This window comes from Arctopsyche grandis, chromosome 9 (genome assembly GCF_051622035.1).
Source record: "Arctopsyche grandis isolate Sample6627 chromosome 9, ASM5162203v2, whole genome shotgun sequence".
NCBI classification, from domain to species: Eukaryota; Metazoa; Arthropoda; class Insecta; order Trichoptera; family Hydropsychidae; genus Arctopsyche; species Arctopsyche grandis.
This window is the reverse complement of record NC_135363.1, coordinates 21380761-21400331: the sequence shown is the minus strand read 5'-3', so window position 1 is coordinate 21400331 and position 19571 is coordinate 21380761. Positions and strand designations below refer to the sequence as shown.

Sequence of the window (19571 nt, the reverse complement as noted above, 5' to 3'; positions counted from 1 at the left end):
CATTGTAAATATAATTAGGTTATATATATTTTTAATATGAATTAAATTTATAGTTTACATTTTAAACCTTTTCTTTTATTTTAATTTAAACTTGTTGACATTGAGCCCTCGCCATGTATGCGACCTTTTGAGCTTTTTGAACAATTTCTGAACAACGCTTTTTTCTCACAAGGCGACAATCTTGGAAGAATCCCTCGTTTCTTGGAAATCCATTACTACCATCACTAAATGTTACAAGGCCTACAAAAAGAACAAATTTGAAACATATGTAATTACCTCACAAATTATAAATGTAATGAAAAGTAACCAATTGACCTAATCCCCATATCCTGCCACCTCGAAATTCCCCTTCAAATTTCATTCCATCAGCTCTCCAAAACACCCCATGCCCATGAAACCATCCCTGCATGAATTCTCCCTCATATCTATTCAATTAAAAAAAATCCTCAATGTATAAAATACCACAACAATATTCAAATGACATCTACAGGTTAAATTAAGAAAATGAAACGAAACATTACTTGGCACCATCTGCAAAAGTCATCACGCCTAAACCTGAACAAAGTCCATTAATAAACGCCCCATCATATCTAGTACCGTCAGGTAAAACTAGATGTCCCATTCCATGCTTTTGACCTCGGGAGTTCCATTCTCCAACGTAACGTGTAGAGTCTTCATATTTATATGCACCTATTTTTACAACGCCTGGATCTACGACTACAGCGAAAATTTTACTTAGATCGAATATAAGCTAATATATTACATCTATAACAGAAAAAACTCACCGTCGACCATGTTCACTGCAAGAATAATAGCAAACTAACGGTACGTTAGCATTTTCACCTTGCAGACACTTGGTAGGTTTCATTTACTTAATCGCATTTGCAAAGATAATTAAGGTTAAAGAAAAATCAATATGGCTAACAGTTTGAAATAAATAAAAATTGAGGAAATATAAAAAAATTATTTATTAAAAATTTGTACATGAAATGAGAAATTTTATGTTAAATCTACGCCATGGAATCAGCATCTGAGTCAATTTCTGATTCTCCTGTGCCCCTTCCACTAGAGTCTGCTTCAGATTTTAGCTCATCATCTACCTCCATGGCATTAGCTTGTTCGTCGTGTTTTCTTCCGAGATCTTTTATATACCTGATTGTGTATTTATTGAAATCACATCTAAAAAATAAATTTAAAAACATATAAATACAATTATGCATAATGATTTAAAATATTTTTATTAACTTATAAACTTACATATCAGAGAGTTGCTGATATTTTCGAGATAAACCTTTCTCGAGTGCCAGTAAAGTGGGCATAGGGAACATTCCTTGTGCGCGGGATCCATGTGTTGTAAAAGCAGACGATATCCAATGTAAATAAAACTCTATATGACAACTACCTTCGACTAAATCAGATATGGTTTTCAAAACTCTCCTTAAATAGTCATCGGGTAAATTTGCAATAGTCAAACTAACTAAAAAATTATAAATTTAGTTGACATTGATAAAAATTTCATTTTATAAATAGTATTTAGCAAGTTAAATTATTACTGTCTTTAAGAGGAACACGTTCGATTGCCTCTTGAACAATCTTAGGTTCGTTAAGTCGTAATGCTGATATTAACGCTGAGCTCCATTCTTGCTTAGCGAGTGCTTCTCGTACGCTCTGAGGTGTAGCACTCAATTCAAGTTCGAATGGTTGGAACACTCCTCCACTATTTAAAGAGTATTGCATTAAACCTTCGGTTGTAGCAACAGAGAAGCTCTGCCCGGTTGGAGAGAATCGAACACAGAAAACCCTGATCTAAAATACAAAATCAATCACGATTATTTCAATGAAAAAAAAACCCTTCTATACTATTTGGAATATCAGCAAGAATAACAATACCTCAGGTTTCAAATTCCTATCAGCCATATCACCTTTTCTGACGCCAGGAAGCCTTAGAGCTACATCGCCTCCTTCCAATTCGGTCCTCTTTTCAACAAGTAATAAATTTCCAAATTCTGTCAAATGGCGACGATTAATAAAATCCTGCATTAAATAAATTACACAATTCAATAACAATTTTAATTTTTTTATTGTATACATATTTTATAAATATTCTCACACTCATTGAGTCTAATGACTTGTTCAGCGTAATTTCAAATTTCTTCAATAAAATACTTTCTTTTATGCTATAAATACATATATTTTTAGATTGACCTCCTGCCAGTAAACATTGGCCATCAGCTGAATAGCAAAGAGAAGTGAATGCCCTGAAAATTAAATTTTATAAATGAAATTGTAATTCATTAAAATATTCAATTATTGAGATAAATGTAATACATACTTAGCTCTTAAATTTTTCTTAGATGTTATTAGATCTGTATCCGATCGACCACTTCCTAAATCATTTCTTCCATCAATTGTACACATCTGATCGCTCGTACGAACATTGAATACACAAATCTGTCCAGAGAGAGTGCAAACTGCTACCTAAGAAAAGTAAAAACAATTCGTGAATGTCATGACGACTTAATTAAAAGTGTATGGGTGAAAATATTGACCTCTTGTCCGTCAGGTCTGTAAACAACTTGTAAGCCATCCGCGTTTAGTTGAATTGTTTCATGATCACTTCCTTCTTCAATACAATTCCAAAGACGTAATGTTTTATCCCAACTAACGGACGCTAAGGCAGAGCTGGTCAGTACTGGACTGAATGCGAGGCTTACTACGGGACCTTCGTGGCCACCTAAAATCTGAGAAGCAAGAATTAGAAAATAAATCAAATAAAAATCAATATATGTATGTATGTTATAAAATAAATTATACCTCCAACAACTTTCCAAGTTTAATTGACCAAACATATATTTCGAATACGTCTTGACCACCAGCTGCGCACAATTCTCCACTAGAGTCAAGTGCACAACAACTGAATTGCACTGGAGTTGGTGATGTTAATGTTCGAAAATTACGATACCTAATTGGAAAATCAAAAGGAAATATTTATTATATCTAAAATATCAAAAAAATAAATAACAAAAGGAAATAAAAAATACCTGTTAATATCAAAGCATCGAATTGTTCCATCTAAAGAAGACGATATGAAGAACTTTTTGTTTGCACTAAATTGAATATCTGTTATGGAACTTGTATGTTCACTGAATGTAACAAAGCAAAACCCAGTAGCAGTATTCCATAGTTTAACTTTGCCATCTTGTCCTCCGGTCGCTATATACTGTCCATCAGGTGAATAGCAAAGACATGTCATGTCTGACGAATGACCTTGCTGTTTGAGTACATACTGTTCACCTGTTGATATAAAAAAATTGATATCAGTCATCATTTACTTTGGGGTAAAAATAACGTATTAAAGTTTAATATAGTTGAAATACTTTGCCATTCCCAAACTAGCAATTGTCCTATTCCTGAGCATCCCAAAGCTATCCAATCTCCAGGTTTGGATATTGCTATTGAACTCACTTGATGTTCAGAAATGCTGAGTGAGTGTATCAAATTAACGTCTGGAAGTTCATACAAAAAGAAAACACCAGTCGAAAATCCTAGAATAAAAAATAAATATACCCATTAATGATACTATAACAATATATGAACATTAGAAACAATATACTTGAAACATACCAATTACTAAAATTTTAGTATCTTTGTGATATGCTGCAGTGGTAAGATAAGCACTGCTATTCTGTTTTCTAACTTCATCTCCTAAATAATGTTTAGAAATCTTTTTATAACCAAACTTTGGAACATCATCATCTACATTCTTAATTATTTTCCCAAGTTTATCTCTTATGTCGGATTCATTTTCATGCGTATAACTAGGCACACTTTCTTCCAACTTAAAAAAAAATCATATTTTAGTTCAAGAATAATTCATATAAACTACAAACATCAATATAAAATATATGGAAATCTACCTGTTTATTATTTTCAATCTTTTCGATAATTTCTTCCAATTTTAAATCATCTTCAGCATCATCTGAAAGTTCCGGTTTAGGTTCCGTTTTCTTTCTCTTTTGGGGTGGTCCAACTATCATTCCATCTTCTTCGAGAGTACACTCCCAAATGCACACTTGGCCGTTTTGACTTACTGTTGTAATGTCATAACTATTTTTCTCAAAGAAACATCCAACAATACTGTGAGAGTGTCCACCCAAAAGATAAGAACGCAAGTTTTTAAACTGTTCCAAGGCATATATTCTGACACACATATCTTTAGATCCAACTGCCAAGAGACGTGAGCAAGATGACCACTCAATACATGTTGTATCATCAATAGCACCCTTAAAAACGCGTTCCATTACAAATGCGTTGTATTCACCAGTGTAAGGACCCGGAGATTTCATTATAAAAACTGAAAATAATGTCAAACATTACTTGAACACGATTGACTATGGAAAAAATACATATACAATACCACTTACCATTACTTTCTTTGCATACAGCGAAATGTTTTCCATCGGGACTAAATTTAACAGCTCGGACGGTTTTAAAAAACTTATAACGATGTATAACTGTGCATGAAATCATACTAATAAGATACGCTTCTCCTTCTAAAATAATGATTAAAAAATTAATACTATAACAATAATTTAAAAGGAATGATGTATTTTTGAAAGTTGTATCACTTACCCTCGTTAACAGCAATCAAAGTGCATCCATTAGGTGATAAATCCAATGCTGTCAAATTATAATCACTTTCTATAGGTAAAGTATTCGATTTGTTGCTGAAAATACAAACGTTACAGTTAAAAATAAGTTCGGTATAAATAAAGCCGAAAAGTCATAGTTCCAAAAAACTTACTTCTTTAAATCATATATTGTTATCCTATTTCCAACAGGACTTATCACAGAATTTCCATCTGGTGTAAATATTAAATCGCCTTTGCGATACACGGTACCGAGCAGGTTGCTAAACTAAAATATGAAAGGTAACAGTTTTTAATTAAAATCAATTAGTTTAAATGAATTTATGTAAATAGCTTAAGTGAATTTGTATAAACTAATTTTTCATATCAAATGTATTAAATAAACAAACCTTGAAAGCAAACTTCATCGTGAATTGGGATATTCTACCAGGTTATGTTTTCCATGCGATATTGACGTCTGACAGCTATGACCAACTGTAAAATACTTGGCACTAATAATAAATACCAATGGCAGCATAATTTATAATGAAAATTAAAGTTTACTGTAAAATCGATAAAATAATAATTCTCCAATACAAGATAAAATATTGGACCTGGTATTGGAGAATAAAATTAGATTTAAATAATATTTTTTTATAAAATGGGGTGTGAAATCCATAAATATATATTGTACATATGTATATTATTCCAATTCAATCAGATCAATATTATTTTTTATCTGTTTTTACATTAATCTTTTATTAAATGTATGTACTTACAGTTATTACATAATTTCGACATAAATTTATAAACTATATTCACATATACGCTGTTTAAGGAAATTGTTTCAAATTTTTTAAGGGGGGGGGGGCAAAAGTTAGCCAATTTGTGGTTGTTGTTTTTTTTTGTTGTAAAATCTTCTGATCGATATTCTGAACTTGTTGCAAATTCTGCTGCTCCAAACTTTTAGTAACAAACTGTAGGAATATAGCGCAACTTGTGCTATTATGAATCAAAACCTGTGATCTCATACATTTCACACCAATCACCAATCATCAATCTGCTCCTGTATAAACATGAATAACTCGAGGGCAACGTCCCCTTTGACCATTCCAGAAGAAAGATTTCATCGCTCGATCGTAAAACGAACGAAACCCAAAAATTGATGTCATCAGGAAACTGCAACACATGTCCTGAAAGACGTAAACACGTGGCACGCGTTTACACGTGGCACACGACCGCATTCTTAAATGAATGACGTCCTGGCGCTGACGCCATAACTATAAAACACGTGTCCTGGAAACGAAGACAAAGCATCTGCACACGGCACGCTTCAAGCCAGAACGTATATAAAGCGACGCACCAGCTCCAAACATCAGAGTAAACCTCTGGAGTTCAACCAGCTCACTTCTCCGAAGCTCAACCTTTTCGTATATACAATAGGTTGAGTTTTTATAGGCCGAGAAACGGTCAAAACCTTTAACCCGCCCTATAAAACAATCGATTTGATTAATATTCATGGTATTTCAAGTGCGGTGGCCAAAACTGCAAGGAAAGTGAATTCGTCGTTAACATAGGTCGGGGTTAGAGATTTGAAAGATCTTTACCATGTGCCAGGGTTACATTATGTTGAAAGAGATAGTTAACGACGAGTCGACGAATCGATTTTAATTTTTTCCATCAAGTCACTTTCCTTGCAGTGACCCATACCCTTTCAAATGACATGCAAATCCTAGACCTAGACAAATCAATGGGGTCAAATTCCCCATCATGGCCCCCCAAATGACGTCCCTGATTCTGTACTGAAAAACGTCCATTGAAAATTAAATTTGAAAGCTTGGCGTTTTTGGTCAGTGTTACGTTATCGATATTTGTTGAGAACATCAAAGATCGACTCCTCGATGGATGCTTTTCGCACAAAAAATGGATCACTTTGGTCAATTTATTAGAAAATCATCCACCCAACGCCAATCTCTGAACATCACATAAGGTAAACACTTCACTCGTTGACCACGCTCTAAGTCATTAGCATTAGCTACATGAATTTAAAAAAAAAATTAGGAACTATCATGCCTTCAATGATGCTCTCGTTCATTACTAACGGATAGTAAATATGTATGTTACAGTGAAAGCATATTTCAAGTGAAAATATATTTTCACCAATTCAAGCAGTGAAAATGTATCAAACAATAAATTTACAACGTTTAACCCTATAAATTTAACCCAGTCTTAAATGAATGGGGCCAAACACTTACTTAACCTAACCCTTAAATAATACCAAACCTACCTAATCTTAAATGAATAAAACCAACCCTGAAAATGTAACTGGTTATAATCTCACTGCAACGTAAGTGAAAATATATTCTCACTTGAAACATAATTTCACTGTGACATATACATAAATTAAATTTAATACAAGTGGGCAACTGTAATATTTCCCCTACTCGCAAAAAAATTACGTACATAATTTGATTCAATAACAGTAATCCTGAAATCACCTTGCTGAAAAAAAAACTCAAATAGTAACCCACATTTTTCATATACATATTAAAGGTTGATGTTAAAAAATTCTATAAGCTTGCTGTTACATTTAACGAGTCCTGAAATTGCAGCAGTAAAAATTTTGCTGGCGAGTTCGATTTATTTTTTCGCAGAAGCATAATTATTTTCCATGTGAAAACATTTAAAATAAGCCCACTCAAGATAAATATTATACATTGAATCCAATGGAATACTATTCAAATTTAAAATAGATGACCAAGGCTCAGAACCAAAGCTGCGGTATCTATTTTTTATTTTTAGATAAAATTTATCGCAAAGCCCCAAAACGCATTTCATAATCTACATAGACTCAAGATGTCACTAGTGTTAAATATTAACTGCTTCACGAAGTTCGGTATGATAAAAATGTTTTCATTTCCAAATTTTCAATAAGAGATATATGAAGTCATCGAATCATGCACAATTCATAAACGATAAAACAATAAGTCAATCCATAGAATGAAAACAAGATAAAAATGTTGCCTCTGGTTGATGTCGACTTGGTAGAGTTGTTGTAGATCAAGTAAGTATATTCTGTTAGATAATGCAACTTTGATTCAATCAGCTTTGGGGTAATTTCAATAAATATTCATGGATTTGAAATAAAATGTTTTATTAACACAATTCTTTCAATAACACTGAGGATAATTTCAAAATAAACATCTCTAGCAACTTCATAATGGAAAAGTTATAATTTAACTTACCAGTTCATTTGAAATTCATGCATTCATCGCTGTCAATCATTAGATACACTGCCCTACCAAAAAAAACCCAGTTATACTTTTGTAAAAAAAAAAGAAATAGTTTTAATACTGTTTATTCCCTCAGTTTTAACAATTTAAGGATATAATCGTTTGGATTCTAAAATTGACTCGGTCACGTCGAACTAGTAACTATGATTTCAAATTGTGCGCAACATAACAAAAAACCATCTGAAAAAGTTAGGTCTCATCACAAATACAGGTTTACAAATTGTTCCAATATATAAATATATACATATATATGTAAGTAAATATATGTATTGTATATATAAATATATATGTACACATATACACTTGAGTGACCGAGTAATATTTATAGTTTTACACCGCGAGCTGCCACGGAAATTGACAGAACAAACTTATAATGGAATGTACAAATTATATATAGTTTCTGATCCCTGGCAATCTTATAATTTGTGACTAAAATTATTACAACTTTAACATGCCAAACCACAGTTATTTCCAATTGATATATTTTTATTAAATTTATTTAACCTATGGAGGAATATACACCTCGCTATAACACTGAAAGCTAATATTATACGTTAATGTTTTACAATATATAAAGACGTAGTCAAAATGCAATTTGTGGACATGAATCGCCTGCATTCCGCAAAATAGTCCATTCGGTCAATAAACAGCCAGTTATGATAACAGATTTTAACGAAGTACCATACGATAAATAAATAAAATAAAAATAACTTTGATTTTTCTAATTACTAACTGTACATAAGTTTTGTCTTATACCTAAAATAAACTATGGTAAAGATGAAGTTAACTGAATAAACACGATGAGAATATGGTATGAGAATTAAATCGTTTCAATTTTATCGACAAATTTAATTTAATTAAGAGTATACAACATTTTAAATAATCAGGTATTATTTTACAATAATGAAACCTTCTCGCATTGTGGAGTACATTAAAACGATCAATAAGATTTTTAGACCAACATATATATTACTTTACAAATTATATTACATATTCATCAGACAAGTGAGTGTCCAGCTGCAGCACCGTAGCTAGACACGGACTGGTGTGATTCGAAAATAACATTAGAGATATATGAATTTCAAGATATGAAGAAAATGTCATGTCTGAGTGTCAAAGCAAATTAAATAAATATGTACAGTAATGGATTACCATCCTTTTAACGATTAACAATCAGCACGACTGTACAAACGGCAGTTAAATATAAAACGACTGTGACACCAGAACAAAGACACCAAAAATAAAAGTGAGTGAGATGGAAATTTCATATGTATTTATTGTTTCGTGTATAGGTAAATGGCAACAATGAGCCCGTATAAACCAAGTACTTCCGCAAAAATAAGAATTAAAATCATCCCCACGAATAGACGAGGCTGTTGAGCTGTACCACGAACGCCCGCATCACCCACTATACCAATAGCGAAGCCTGCCGCCAATCCAGAAAATCCTACCGCCAAGCCAGAACCCAGAGATAAAAATCCTCTGCAAATACAAATTATAAATGCGATTATTAACAAAAATTATATATACATATTATAATTACACACCAAAGATTAAAATTGATATTTTACTTGTAAAGGGTAAAGCCATTACTCGGCTGTTCGAGTGTGCCAGCAATAAGGATAGCTACGACCAATCCGTAGATGGCAATAATACCAGCCATGACGACTGGAATGATGGATTTCATGATAAGTTCTGGCCTCATCACCGACATGGCAGCAATACCAGTTCCCGATTTGGCTGTGCCATAGGCAGCTCCTAATGCTGTGAACAGATTTAAACAATACATTATTTACAAATTTGAAAATTCAATATTAAAATATTCACATTACAAATTTTAAAATGAGAATCCAAGTACACCTACACATACGCATATATGTTGAATCCAACGAATTTCTACTTTTCGCTTCAATGAATACTCCTTAAAATTAAGCTAAAAAATATAATAATTTTGTTCAGTATTGCGAAAATAACTATTTATACTGGAAATTTCGTTATTTCGGTATTCACAGTAACAAAATTCAATGAGATATATTTCTATTGTACTCGATTTTTTTTATTAAGATAAAATAATGACGTATATGAATAATTTCAAGATATACATAAACAGAATTTCTGAATCATAAGAGCTGTGAGAATTTGGTTCTCTGTGGCATAGAGCCAACTACAAGGAAAGTACGTAAATTTTTCAATACCAGAGCTGAAATCAATACAAGACCTACGAAAAATGTAGTTCTAGAGAGAGATTATTCAAACAGTTTTAAGACTTGATACGAATTTTGCTCTTTAAAAATAGGTAGTAATTAACCACAAAATATTGAGTAATTGAAAATATGCCAAACGAAATAACGCGAAGAAGCCAAGTTATTTTTCAAATTGGAAATTACAAAGAAAAAAAACACCACAAACCGCATTTTATGTGTACAAAGTCGTTGCATTCAAGTTGAAAAATATCATGACTAACTCAACATGACCGTTAACTCTAGATTACACAGGCTTGTAGTTATATGGCAAAAAAATATACACACATTGTTCGAGTTCCATTAAAAATGTAAATGAATGACATATTTTCTACACAAATTATCATTAAACAAGTACATAATAAATTAATTGTGCACTCGTTAAAATTATATCGAAAAAATACACAAATTAAAAGAATTAACATATGTTGGAAAATTGCATGAGATAATTTTTCATGCATAAGCACGTAAATAAAAGATCCCATGACTTTCCGACCTTGAAAGCAGCAATTTTCCTATGGTTAAGCTGTTTATTACATCTTGTCATACAATAAGTAGATAAAAGTTTACATGCCTTATCAATTTTATGGCACAGCAAATTGCAGTAGAACGTGAAATTGGTTAATTCTAGTGTACATGGATTGATTGATTTCACTCAATTATCTCCCACGTAAATTGAGCACAATAAAATATTGGAAAATCATAAACGGTAACAAAACCGCGTTTCATTATCTAAATCTTCAGTGGCGTTGTAATAAATATTTGATTTGTACGACTGATATTATCTTTGGCGTTACTAAATCGATTATGTGGGATTTGTTATCAAGGCTCATCATACAGACATCAAATTATTTTTGCAACAGCCATAACAAATGAGTCCCGTGGTTTAAATACACTGTAAATAAAATGAAAGCGTCAAAGCCAATATGGTTCACATCACGCGCCTGAACCTATCCTTGGTTTGCCTACTATTGAATTAACTGGAACGAGAGAAGGTCATTTCGTTATTTTGGACATGAATCATTGAAACAATATATGTATTGTTGTGTATTGACAACGCATGTCACACTGATAAAATATCTATGGATTTATTTGCATATACAAATGCGATTATTATCACACTGTCAAGATGACGCCGTAGCAGACATGATAAATTGAATTTTATGGTATATCAATACAAGTGCACATGCAAAACACGATCGCTTTTAGAAGGTAAAAGTAATATGTGATGTAAATCACAAGGTGTGAGAAACATTTTCTAGTCACAGTGAATTGAAAAATAGCGAAATTATTGATTACTTTCAAAACATCAGGATGTGGGGAATTTCATATTTTTGCATGATGCAAGTAGATAATAATCCAGAACGGTATTTTAAAATCATATTTCGACACACAAGTGAAAAAAACTATACATAGTGGCTACAACATATGGGACGATCGCTATGGGCATTATCATTTGTGATGCAACGCTCAAATGACTATATGCGAGATAAAACTTGGATTTTAGAAGAATGAACATATCAAATCAAAAATGATACGTCTGATGAAAGTACCAACATTTGAGGTGTTCTTAAAAATATTACTATTCAGAAAACAGAAAATATCTAGAAGGTTTATGAAACATATTGTTTTCTAGTGTATAATTTCGTTCAGGGTTGCCAGATATACTAAATTGAGGCGGATTACATTAATTTGCGAAAGTAAGGATCTGTATTGATTTTGAATGCAAAACGATTTTTTTAATGAAACATATTGTTTTCTAGTGTATAATTTCGTTCAGGGTTGCCAGATATACTAAATTGAGACGGATTACTTTAATTTGCGAAAGTAAGGATCTGTATTGATTTTGAATGCAAAATGATTTTTTTTTATTTAAATAATACTAACAGCGAAACAACTGATATGTATTATGATAGTGCAATGCACCTAAATCTTAGTTAAGATATGACTATTGCTTTTGGCAGTGTAAGAGTACACATGTTAAGAAATCAATATATGGTTTAATGTGGGATTTCTCAAACTTTTTTCTATGGATGACTTTGGACGATTCAAAAATTTTCATAGAACGCTTTGGGTATTTTTCATATCGATCTTATTAATTAATTTCATAAGTGGTCTAGCAAACAAGGTTCATTAGAAGCCAATATTGTCAATAACACGAAGATGATATTTCTGCGAATGTAAATTAATTCGACAATCAATGGGGGTTCGATTGTCTTGTTCCTGAGTTTAATATTTGAAGAAAGAGTTTTTTTTTTAGAGATTCGGAAACTTTTAGTTACAATATTGAATCTTTTGGAAAGTATTCTTTGTGAAGTTATTGTTAACATTTTTTTTTATTTTGTATTGATCTAAGAAGAGTGTTATTCAGGTTATTTCTATGTCATTGGAGGGTGTTTTGGAGAATTCTATTGCGCCATTAAAAATTATGATTTTTCGATTGTGTGCCACTATTCAGTGCATCCGTTTGGGAAGCCAATTCTACATATGTCGATATTTTTTGTCTCTTTTAAAATATTTACATAGACGAAAAAAACGAAAAATTGTCTGGTGATTCTTATTGTATGGAGTCGATATGAATGCTCAAGAAGATAGAAAGGGACATGTTAGATGCCTTCGAAATGTGAACATTATCCTCAAAGAGACTCCATAGTATGCAGAACAAAAAGGATTATTTCTTATTTTGGCCATCTTACTAGAAAGGGCGTGGAAAACCCAGAGAAGCTGATAGTCACCGGAATGAGACGAGCGAGAGGAGTCATATCTCATTATGAAGAAAAAAAACTGATGGAATTGTTCCTAAACGTTGTTTTCAATTCGGCACAGGACTGGGAGGAGTGGAGGCGGATCGTCCACTAGAAACTGGGTGATCGAGCATCGAGCGAACGTAAAAGAATACATATATATTTATTTTGATGTTTTCATCATGATGGCTTCGATAATTGATTTCAACATATCCTGTAGTCGTCGATTAGTGTACCTAAAAAAGTGAGTCACATTGGGAAAGAAAAAAAAAACATCTGGCATCACGTAATGGCGACATATTTTCCTGTAAAACAAAAGAACACGACGATTTATTAAAACAAAAACAAAAGAATAGAGACGATTTATAGAAACAAATGAAATTAAATGAAAAAAAAAGAAGAAAAGAGTGCAGTTTTGAAACGTCGGTAGTTTGCGAAGAGGCCGTCAGGCGGCGCCGTAGTCGTCACGTGACGACTCACGAGTTCGGATTCGGAGGCGGAGGCGAATGCGAATGCGGAGTCATAATCGGAGTCAGATTAAAGGTAGAGGTGGATGCGATTTCGGCCAAAGCCCCGTTCCGTTTCTGATTCGACGAATCGAGTGAAACGCCGAGCCGACAGCTGTTCGCAAACGAACGTCCAACGGGAGGCGCATTCGCGAATCCCGTCTAAAAATAGCCGAAGCCGACGTCTGCCATGTTCTGGTGCGACATGCGATGCGATGCGTTGCAATGCAATGCAATGTAGTGCAACAGACGATCAGAAGTCGAGCGGGGAGTGGGGAGTGGGGAGTGGCGATAGTCGCGACATTGTCGCAATCTGAGCACGCGACTACTCGACTACTCGACTAGTCGACCACTTGACTTTACAACCAAACCACTCGATAGATATCGATCAGCCGCGGTCGGTACTATAATTGTGTTATGTAAAGAGAGCGTATGGAATTGGGAGTCGGGATCGATAGTGCGGTGAGGGCGTGCGGGGGTGCGGGGGTGCGGGGGTGCGCGCGCGATCGATACGTCTGCGTGGGATAAGAGGGAGACAACGCGTAGAAGCGTCTCGTAAAAAAGGGACAAAAGCAAAGGCATATAGTTACAGCTGAAAATGATGGCGGTGGCGGCTCCCATCACCCCGAAGAAGGGGCCGTACACGGGGTGTTCTTCGTCGAGAGACATGGCGGCGGCGGTAGCGGCGGAGGAGGAGTGGCGACTGGACGTTCGGTCTCAAAGACGAGCGACTCGCTACTGAACTCGCTATTGTCGGCTGACAACTGGCTGCGCGGCGCGCACGCTCCGTCATATGACCCCGGCCGCGCGCCCCGCACGCGCTCTCACCCTGTTCCCCCATTGGTCCGTTTCGCTAGCGGGGTCGTCGCTCCGCCAATCGCCGCCTGGCTTCTATGCGACGGCCGTGACGTAAGCGAGTCATGTGGCCGAGAGACGTTCGGCACTCGGGAGGGCCGCTCCAACCCGTCAGGAATCGCCAACATTTTACTCGATCTTCCCATTTCGATCCCCGACGAGCAAACGTGTCAACCGGTCATTCGGTTGATTGTGTTCGATTGCTAAATATGGATTTCAGCTCAAATTTTATATTTGGAAAAATGTCTTACACCGTTGTTGATACAAAATCTTTCCAAAAAACTTTCTTTATACACACGACGTACTTTCTTCGACGTCTACCTAGCATATTTCGAGTTGTCGTTCTTAGTCAATAACGTTTGACGTTTTTTGCTTCGTTCTTTTAGCCGAATTTCTCGTCTTCTGCTGCTACATCAATCTTTTCATTCAGTTCATAATTTCAAGAATGCATTCGCACAACTTTCTATATTTGAAATATATATACAGATGAATTTTTAATATTCTAAAAGTCGTAGACTGAATTTGAAATAAGTTTCCAGCACACTAACAAATAAAAAAAAAAGAGAACACCTTTAAGAAGAGTACCATTTCCGATCAACTTAAAAATTTAACGTATCGATAAGAATTTCAATAACCGATACTATGTAAGTTTCAGTTCGTTAAGACGAACGGTGTTCCAAAAATTCCCAAAAGACGCATTTTTTCTAAATCGTGAAAAAGTAATCAATGATCAAAATGCTCAATGATGTACGTGCCGTTTGAGTTCTATATAATTTTTATTGAGTAAAACGATCGAAATATTATTTCTTTTAAAAACAAAGACAAAATCGAACAAAAACAGACAATATTTCTATCTCTATTTTCAAATATTAATAAAATATAACAATTATCACAATATATCGTGGTAATGAATAATGACAAAACGTAAGCGTTCTTTTTTTTTTCAAAATAATATTTTTTAAATTACAATATATGTACATAATATCGAAACAAATAAATATGGCAATACTTCTAAACTTTAATGTCTAATACATTTATATCAACTCACCGTCGAATACATCGTTATAAATCAAATGATAATTTAAAATATTCATTATTTAACAAATTAGTAACTCGAAATGACATATTTCATAACATACGATTCGCAAACCAAAGGTTTACTTCACATAAATTAACGTTCACACATTTTATATAAAATGAATTTAGGAAATTATTTGCATAGTTTGTTATCGGGAGGATACATTTTGAGGGCGAACAAAGAACGAATTCTGTAAAAAAAAAAGTCAAACTTAAAAAACTTTTCGCTCAATTTAAAAATACGAACTATTGAAAGTGAAAATGTTACTATTTTTAAAAATATCAATAACATTAATCAAAAAATAAAACGGTAGCTTTAAACCAGTTACACTTCAATTAGAGATGGATATTATAGATTATCTGAAATCGTAATCTCAAGTGTATCGATGTTAAAACATGTGATACACTTACGATAATTTGGCTTGATTATATGATACGGCGGGGCTTTATAGATAAAGTATCAGTTTTTTTTTTTTATCTGATAACACTGATTGATGGAAGGAAATTTTCGGAACTTGTAATAAAAGATACGATATGTGAATTTCAGTATATCCCATAGGAAAAACGACAAAATTATAAAAAAAAAATACAGTTTTCTATGTACTACATTTTATTTTAGACGCATTTATACATTTACATACATATAATCATTTGATTATTAATGTTTTTCTAACGCTCTCGTTAATAACTGATTCATGTTGACTAATATGCTACGTGGATCTTCAACCAGCCCAGCTGCAACCATGGCATTACTGAATAATTGTTCAGCAACCAAAGTTGCCAATTCGGGATCAGATTTACTTATTTTGTGTAACTTCTTAATTACTGGATGTCTAAAATAAAAAAAAATTAATATGTTAATACAGAAATACATGTACAAAGAAATATTTTGAAATTGAATGTTTACTTTGGATTGATTTCTAGCTGCGGTTGAAGGACTGAGTATCTGTTTTCTTCAGGAAACTGGTGTGATTGTGTTCTAATGAAATGTCTGGCTGCGGCCATTTCTTCAACGGTAACAACACATGGATGATTATCTAGCTTATTTGTGATCTTGACACCAAATACTTTACCCGGCAAACATTTCTTGAGCCATGGAATTAATTCGTCTACTTCTTCTTTTACCAAGCTATTATCGCCATCTTAAAGTTAAAAAAATCTCATGTGAAAATGATCAATAAAAAAGACTTGAAAAGAAATTGCGATGTTTAAAATTTAAATTCATTTACCGATAATTGTATTCTCATCGGAAGACGTATCTCGTCTCATTTGCTTCTCGACTGATGTTAAATCGTGATTGTCAAATGATCGTAACTGCATAATAACCAATTCATCATACGGCTCATAGCAAAAGAGTACCTCCAATTGTTGCTTTTTAAGTGCTTCAAAATATGGAGATGATTCTGCTAACGTTCGACTATAAAATTCAAAAGTAGATTATAGGATTTCAGAAGAGATCAGGATCACATAAATTCTAATGAAAAAGATATAAATCTACATACTTGGGGGCTGCCAAATAGTAGATATCTTTTTGTCCTTCTTTTAAGCGTGAACAATACTCAGGAATCGAAATTTTCTTTCCTTCTTCCTTTAAAGATGATTCAAATCTTAACAATTTGCCAATTTCTTCCTGTAAATAAATATAATAAATTCATTATTCGTTCTGAACTTATTAAAATATGCCAGATTAAAACAGTACGTTCAATAATTCTATACCTTTTCTAACTGATTTTCATTTGTTACTATTCCTTCTTTTAAGAACATTCCATAATCCCGATAAAATAGATCAAATTCGACTGGATTCTTTGTTGATTGCTCGTGTAAATATCTTAATATTCTATTTGTAAGTACTGTTCGAAGTTTCCTACAAGATAATACATACATATGTAGTATACAATCTATCAAATCAAATACATTTGTGCATATTGAATTCTATGAGTGTTTGAAGAGATTGTTGTGATACAAACCTTATAAGTGCACTATTTTGTAAAAGTTCTCGACTTAAATTTAATGGAATGTCTTCAGAATCAACAACCCCTGTGAAAAGATAAATATAAATAAAATCTAAGCTATGTAATGTATGAATACAAAATCATCAAAACGAAACATTATTGAAAATTAACCTTTTACAAAGCGCAACCACTTTGGCAGAATATTGTCAGCTTTGCTTTTAATGAGTACTTTTCGTGTATACAGAGCCACACCGACATCAGCATCACGGGACATTTCAAACAAGCCGGGTTTACCTTCAGGAAAATATAAAACTGAGCGAATGGTCAATGGAGCATCTGTTTTGTAGTGTAGTGTGAATCTGGGGATGTCAAAAGCATTGCCAACGAATCTATAGAACTCGGTGTGTTGCTCCGGAGTTACTTCTTTAGGATCCATCAACCATATTGGCTAAAATTATTAAAATGAATTTTAAATTTAATAATTGTTTATAACACCAGCAAACAATACAATTTGTTATTTGGTTATATATTTAACAAACATTGAAAAAACAAAGACCTGAATCGAATTCGCTTTTTGACCGTTGAGAAATATTGGTGAACCGACAAAGTTGCTATATTTTCTTATAATCCCTGAAACGGAAAAAAGTTTTAGCTATAAAGTATGTAAATAGTTAAATAATGAATCAATAAATATTTCTTACAATACCTTGAATGATTTTGTCATCAGAAAATTCACGACAATCCATTTTCAGATGAATAACAATTTTAGACCCAAATTGAACACCATCAGCTTCCTGAATTTGATAAGTGCCAGAGCTAAGGAATGATTTATAATTCATTAATGATATAAATCAATTTTACAATGAAGAGAGCATTACAATTAAGTCATTACCCATCAGAAGACCATTTTAAGCCGGGCGAATCGCTTTTGGAACTTTTTGTGAAGACTTCAACTTTATCGGCGACCATGAACGCTGAATAAAATCCAACACCAAACTGTCCAATGATAGACGACATTGAAGAATTATCGGGAGACCTGTCCTTCAATTTTTCTAGGAAAGCCTTCGATCCAGAACGAGCGATAGTGCCAATATTAGAGACGAGTTCATCTTTGGTCATTCCGATTCCAGTATCCTAATATGAAAATTTTATTGAATAAAATATACATACATAAAATTGATAAAATACTTGAATAAATTAGATTTTACTTGTATTGTAAGAATTCTATTCGGTTTGTCTGTAGCGATGTGAATTTCTAAAGGTCTGTCAACTGATTCATGTGAAGCTTTTTCTTCCCCATCGCTCAATGAAATATATCTCAGTTTCTCCAAAGCATCGCTGGCGTTTGATATCAATTCTCTGACAAAAACCTTTAACACAAAAGTGTTTTAAAAACAATCACAAAAACAAATAATTTTTCATTACAGATTAGTTATATTATAACCTCTTTATCAGAATATAATGATCGGGCAACAATATCTAGAAGCATTCTAGTCTCGGCCTGAAATTCCATAGTGTCACTTGGACCTTTAACTTTTTCGTCATCTTTGATAATAGAATGATAATCACTTTCGCTAGCGGTAGCAGTGCTGAATCGATTATTGCATAATAAGGAGTGTGTATAAAAATCTGAAATATGCACAATAAAGTGAATTTCACTAATATATAGGTATGGTAATGAAAGTTTGAATCATAGCTTTCTAGATACACAATTTCAATATTGTAATATACCGCTTGTTGAAATAAACGGTACTTTTCTCATAAATTGAATGTTTGTGATTGATAATGTACAATTTCTAGGTTAGAATTGAAAATGAACTGACTAGGAAACGAAGAGACGACGGGGGTGGCGAGGGGTAGGATGGAAGGGGCAGATGCAGGGGGGGTGAGGCAGCTGCAGGCAGGCTGCAAGTGGCGTAGGGCTCCGCCCCGCCGCACCAGGGCACGAGCTCCGTGACTCCACATCCCGGTGAAACTCTCAATAAACTGTTTTTGTACGACCATCAATGCATTACCAACCACGTGCTGATTGTGTTTACGATAAATGATGCAAAAACCCCGGGAAAATGGAAATAAACTTATTATTTTTATATAAATATACAAAATACATTTTTACTTTTCAAAAATAACACAGAATCCAAACATAAAAGATTGCTGTGCTATCATTATTTTTATAAAGAAATTTCAAAATAATAAGCTTTTTGATAAGAACATTGGTAAATAACACAATTGATTGACTAGTTCATACACGTCATGAAATAGTGTTTTTGAATTTG

General features: G+C 33.4%; 4 protein-coding genes across 5 annotated transcripts; all 4 read right to left on the bottom strand.

Moving 5' to 3' along the window:
- Positions 1-85: 85 nt before the first annotated feature.
- Positions 86-795, bottom strand: rtp (MORN repeat-containing protein retinophilin). The gene is made up of 4 exons (XM_077437450.1): positions 786-795; positions 522-717; positions 316-425; positions 86-240 (listed from the first exon to the last, which is right to left on the bottom strand). Exons 1-4 carry the CDS (start codon positions 793-795, stop codon positions 86-88), a joined length of 471 nt encoding a protein of 156 aa, XP_077293576.1.
- Positions 796-946: 151 nt separating this feature from the next.
- LOC143917442 (periodic tryptophan protein 2 homolog) lies at positions 947-5142 on the bottom strand. Of its 2 annotated transcripts, none has more exons than XM_077438996.1 (16): positions 5039-5142; positions 4805-4917; positions 4633-4727; positions 4425-4553; positions 3918-4354; positions 3625-3838; positions 3378-3545; positions 3042-3294; positions 2815-2962; positions 2550-2741; positions 2333-2478; positions 2111-2258; positions 1891-2034; positions 1554-1806; positions 1258-1477; positions 947-1179 (listed from the first exon to the last, which is right to left on the bottom strand). In XM_077438996.1, the coding sequence occupies exons 1-16, from the start codon at positions 5054-5056 to the stop codon at positions 1011-1013; spliced, it is 2847 nt and encodes a 948-aa protein (XP_077295122.1). In that variant the 5' UTR covers positions 5057-5142; the 3' UTR covers positions 947-1010. The 2 variants fall into 2 exon arrangements, with proteins under 2 accessions (XP_077295122.1, XP_077295123.1); XM_077438997.1 differs by having other exon boundaries at positions 3625-3763; positions 3891-4354; positions 5039-5136.
- Positions 5143-7767: 2625 nt separating this feature from the next.
- Vha16-1 (Vacuolar H[+] ATPase 16kD subunit 1) lies at positions 7768-14805 on the bottom strand. Its single transcript, XM_077437449.1, has 3 exons — positions 14002-14805; positions 9493-9685; positions 7768-9403 (listed from the first exon to the last, which is right to left on the bottom strand). Exons 1-3 carry the CDS (start codon positions 14078-14080, stop codon positions 9196-9198), a joined length of 480 nt encoding a protein of 159 aa, XP_077293575.1. The 5' UTR covers positions 14081-14805; the 3' UTR covers positions 7768-9195.
- Positions 14806-15879: 1074 nt separating this feature from the next.
- Positions 15880-19474, bottom strand: Trap1 (TNF receptor associated protein 1). The gene is made up of 13 exons (XM_077437422.1): positions 19119-19474; positions 18740-18924; positions 18504-18665; positions 18188-18429; positions 18002-18111; positions 17852-17925; positions 17467-17743; positions 17311-17380; positions 17060-17207; positions 16846-16973; positions 16573-16760; positions 16251-16485; positions 15880-16176 (listed from the first exon to the last, which is right to left on the bottom strand). Exons 1-13 carry the CDS (start codon positions 19297-19299, stop codon positions 16002-16004), a joined length of 2175 nt encoding a protein of 724 aa, XP_077293548.1. The 5' UTR covers positions 19300-19474; the 3' UTR covers positions 15880-16001.
- Between the last annotated feature and the right edge of the window lie 97 nt (positions 19475-19571).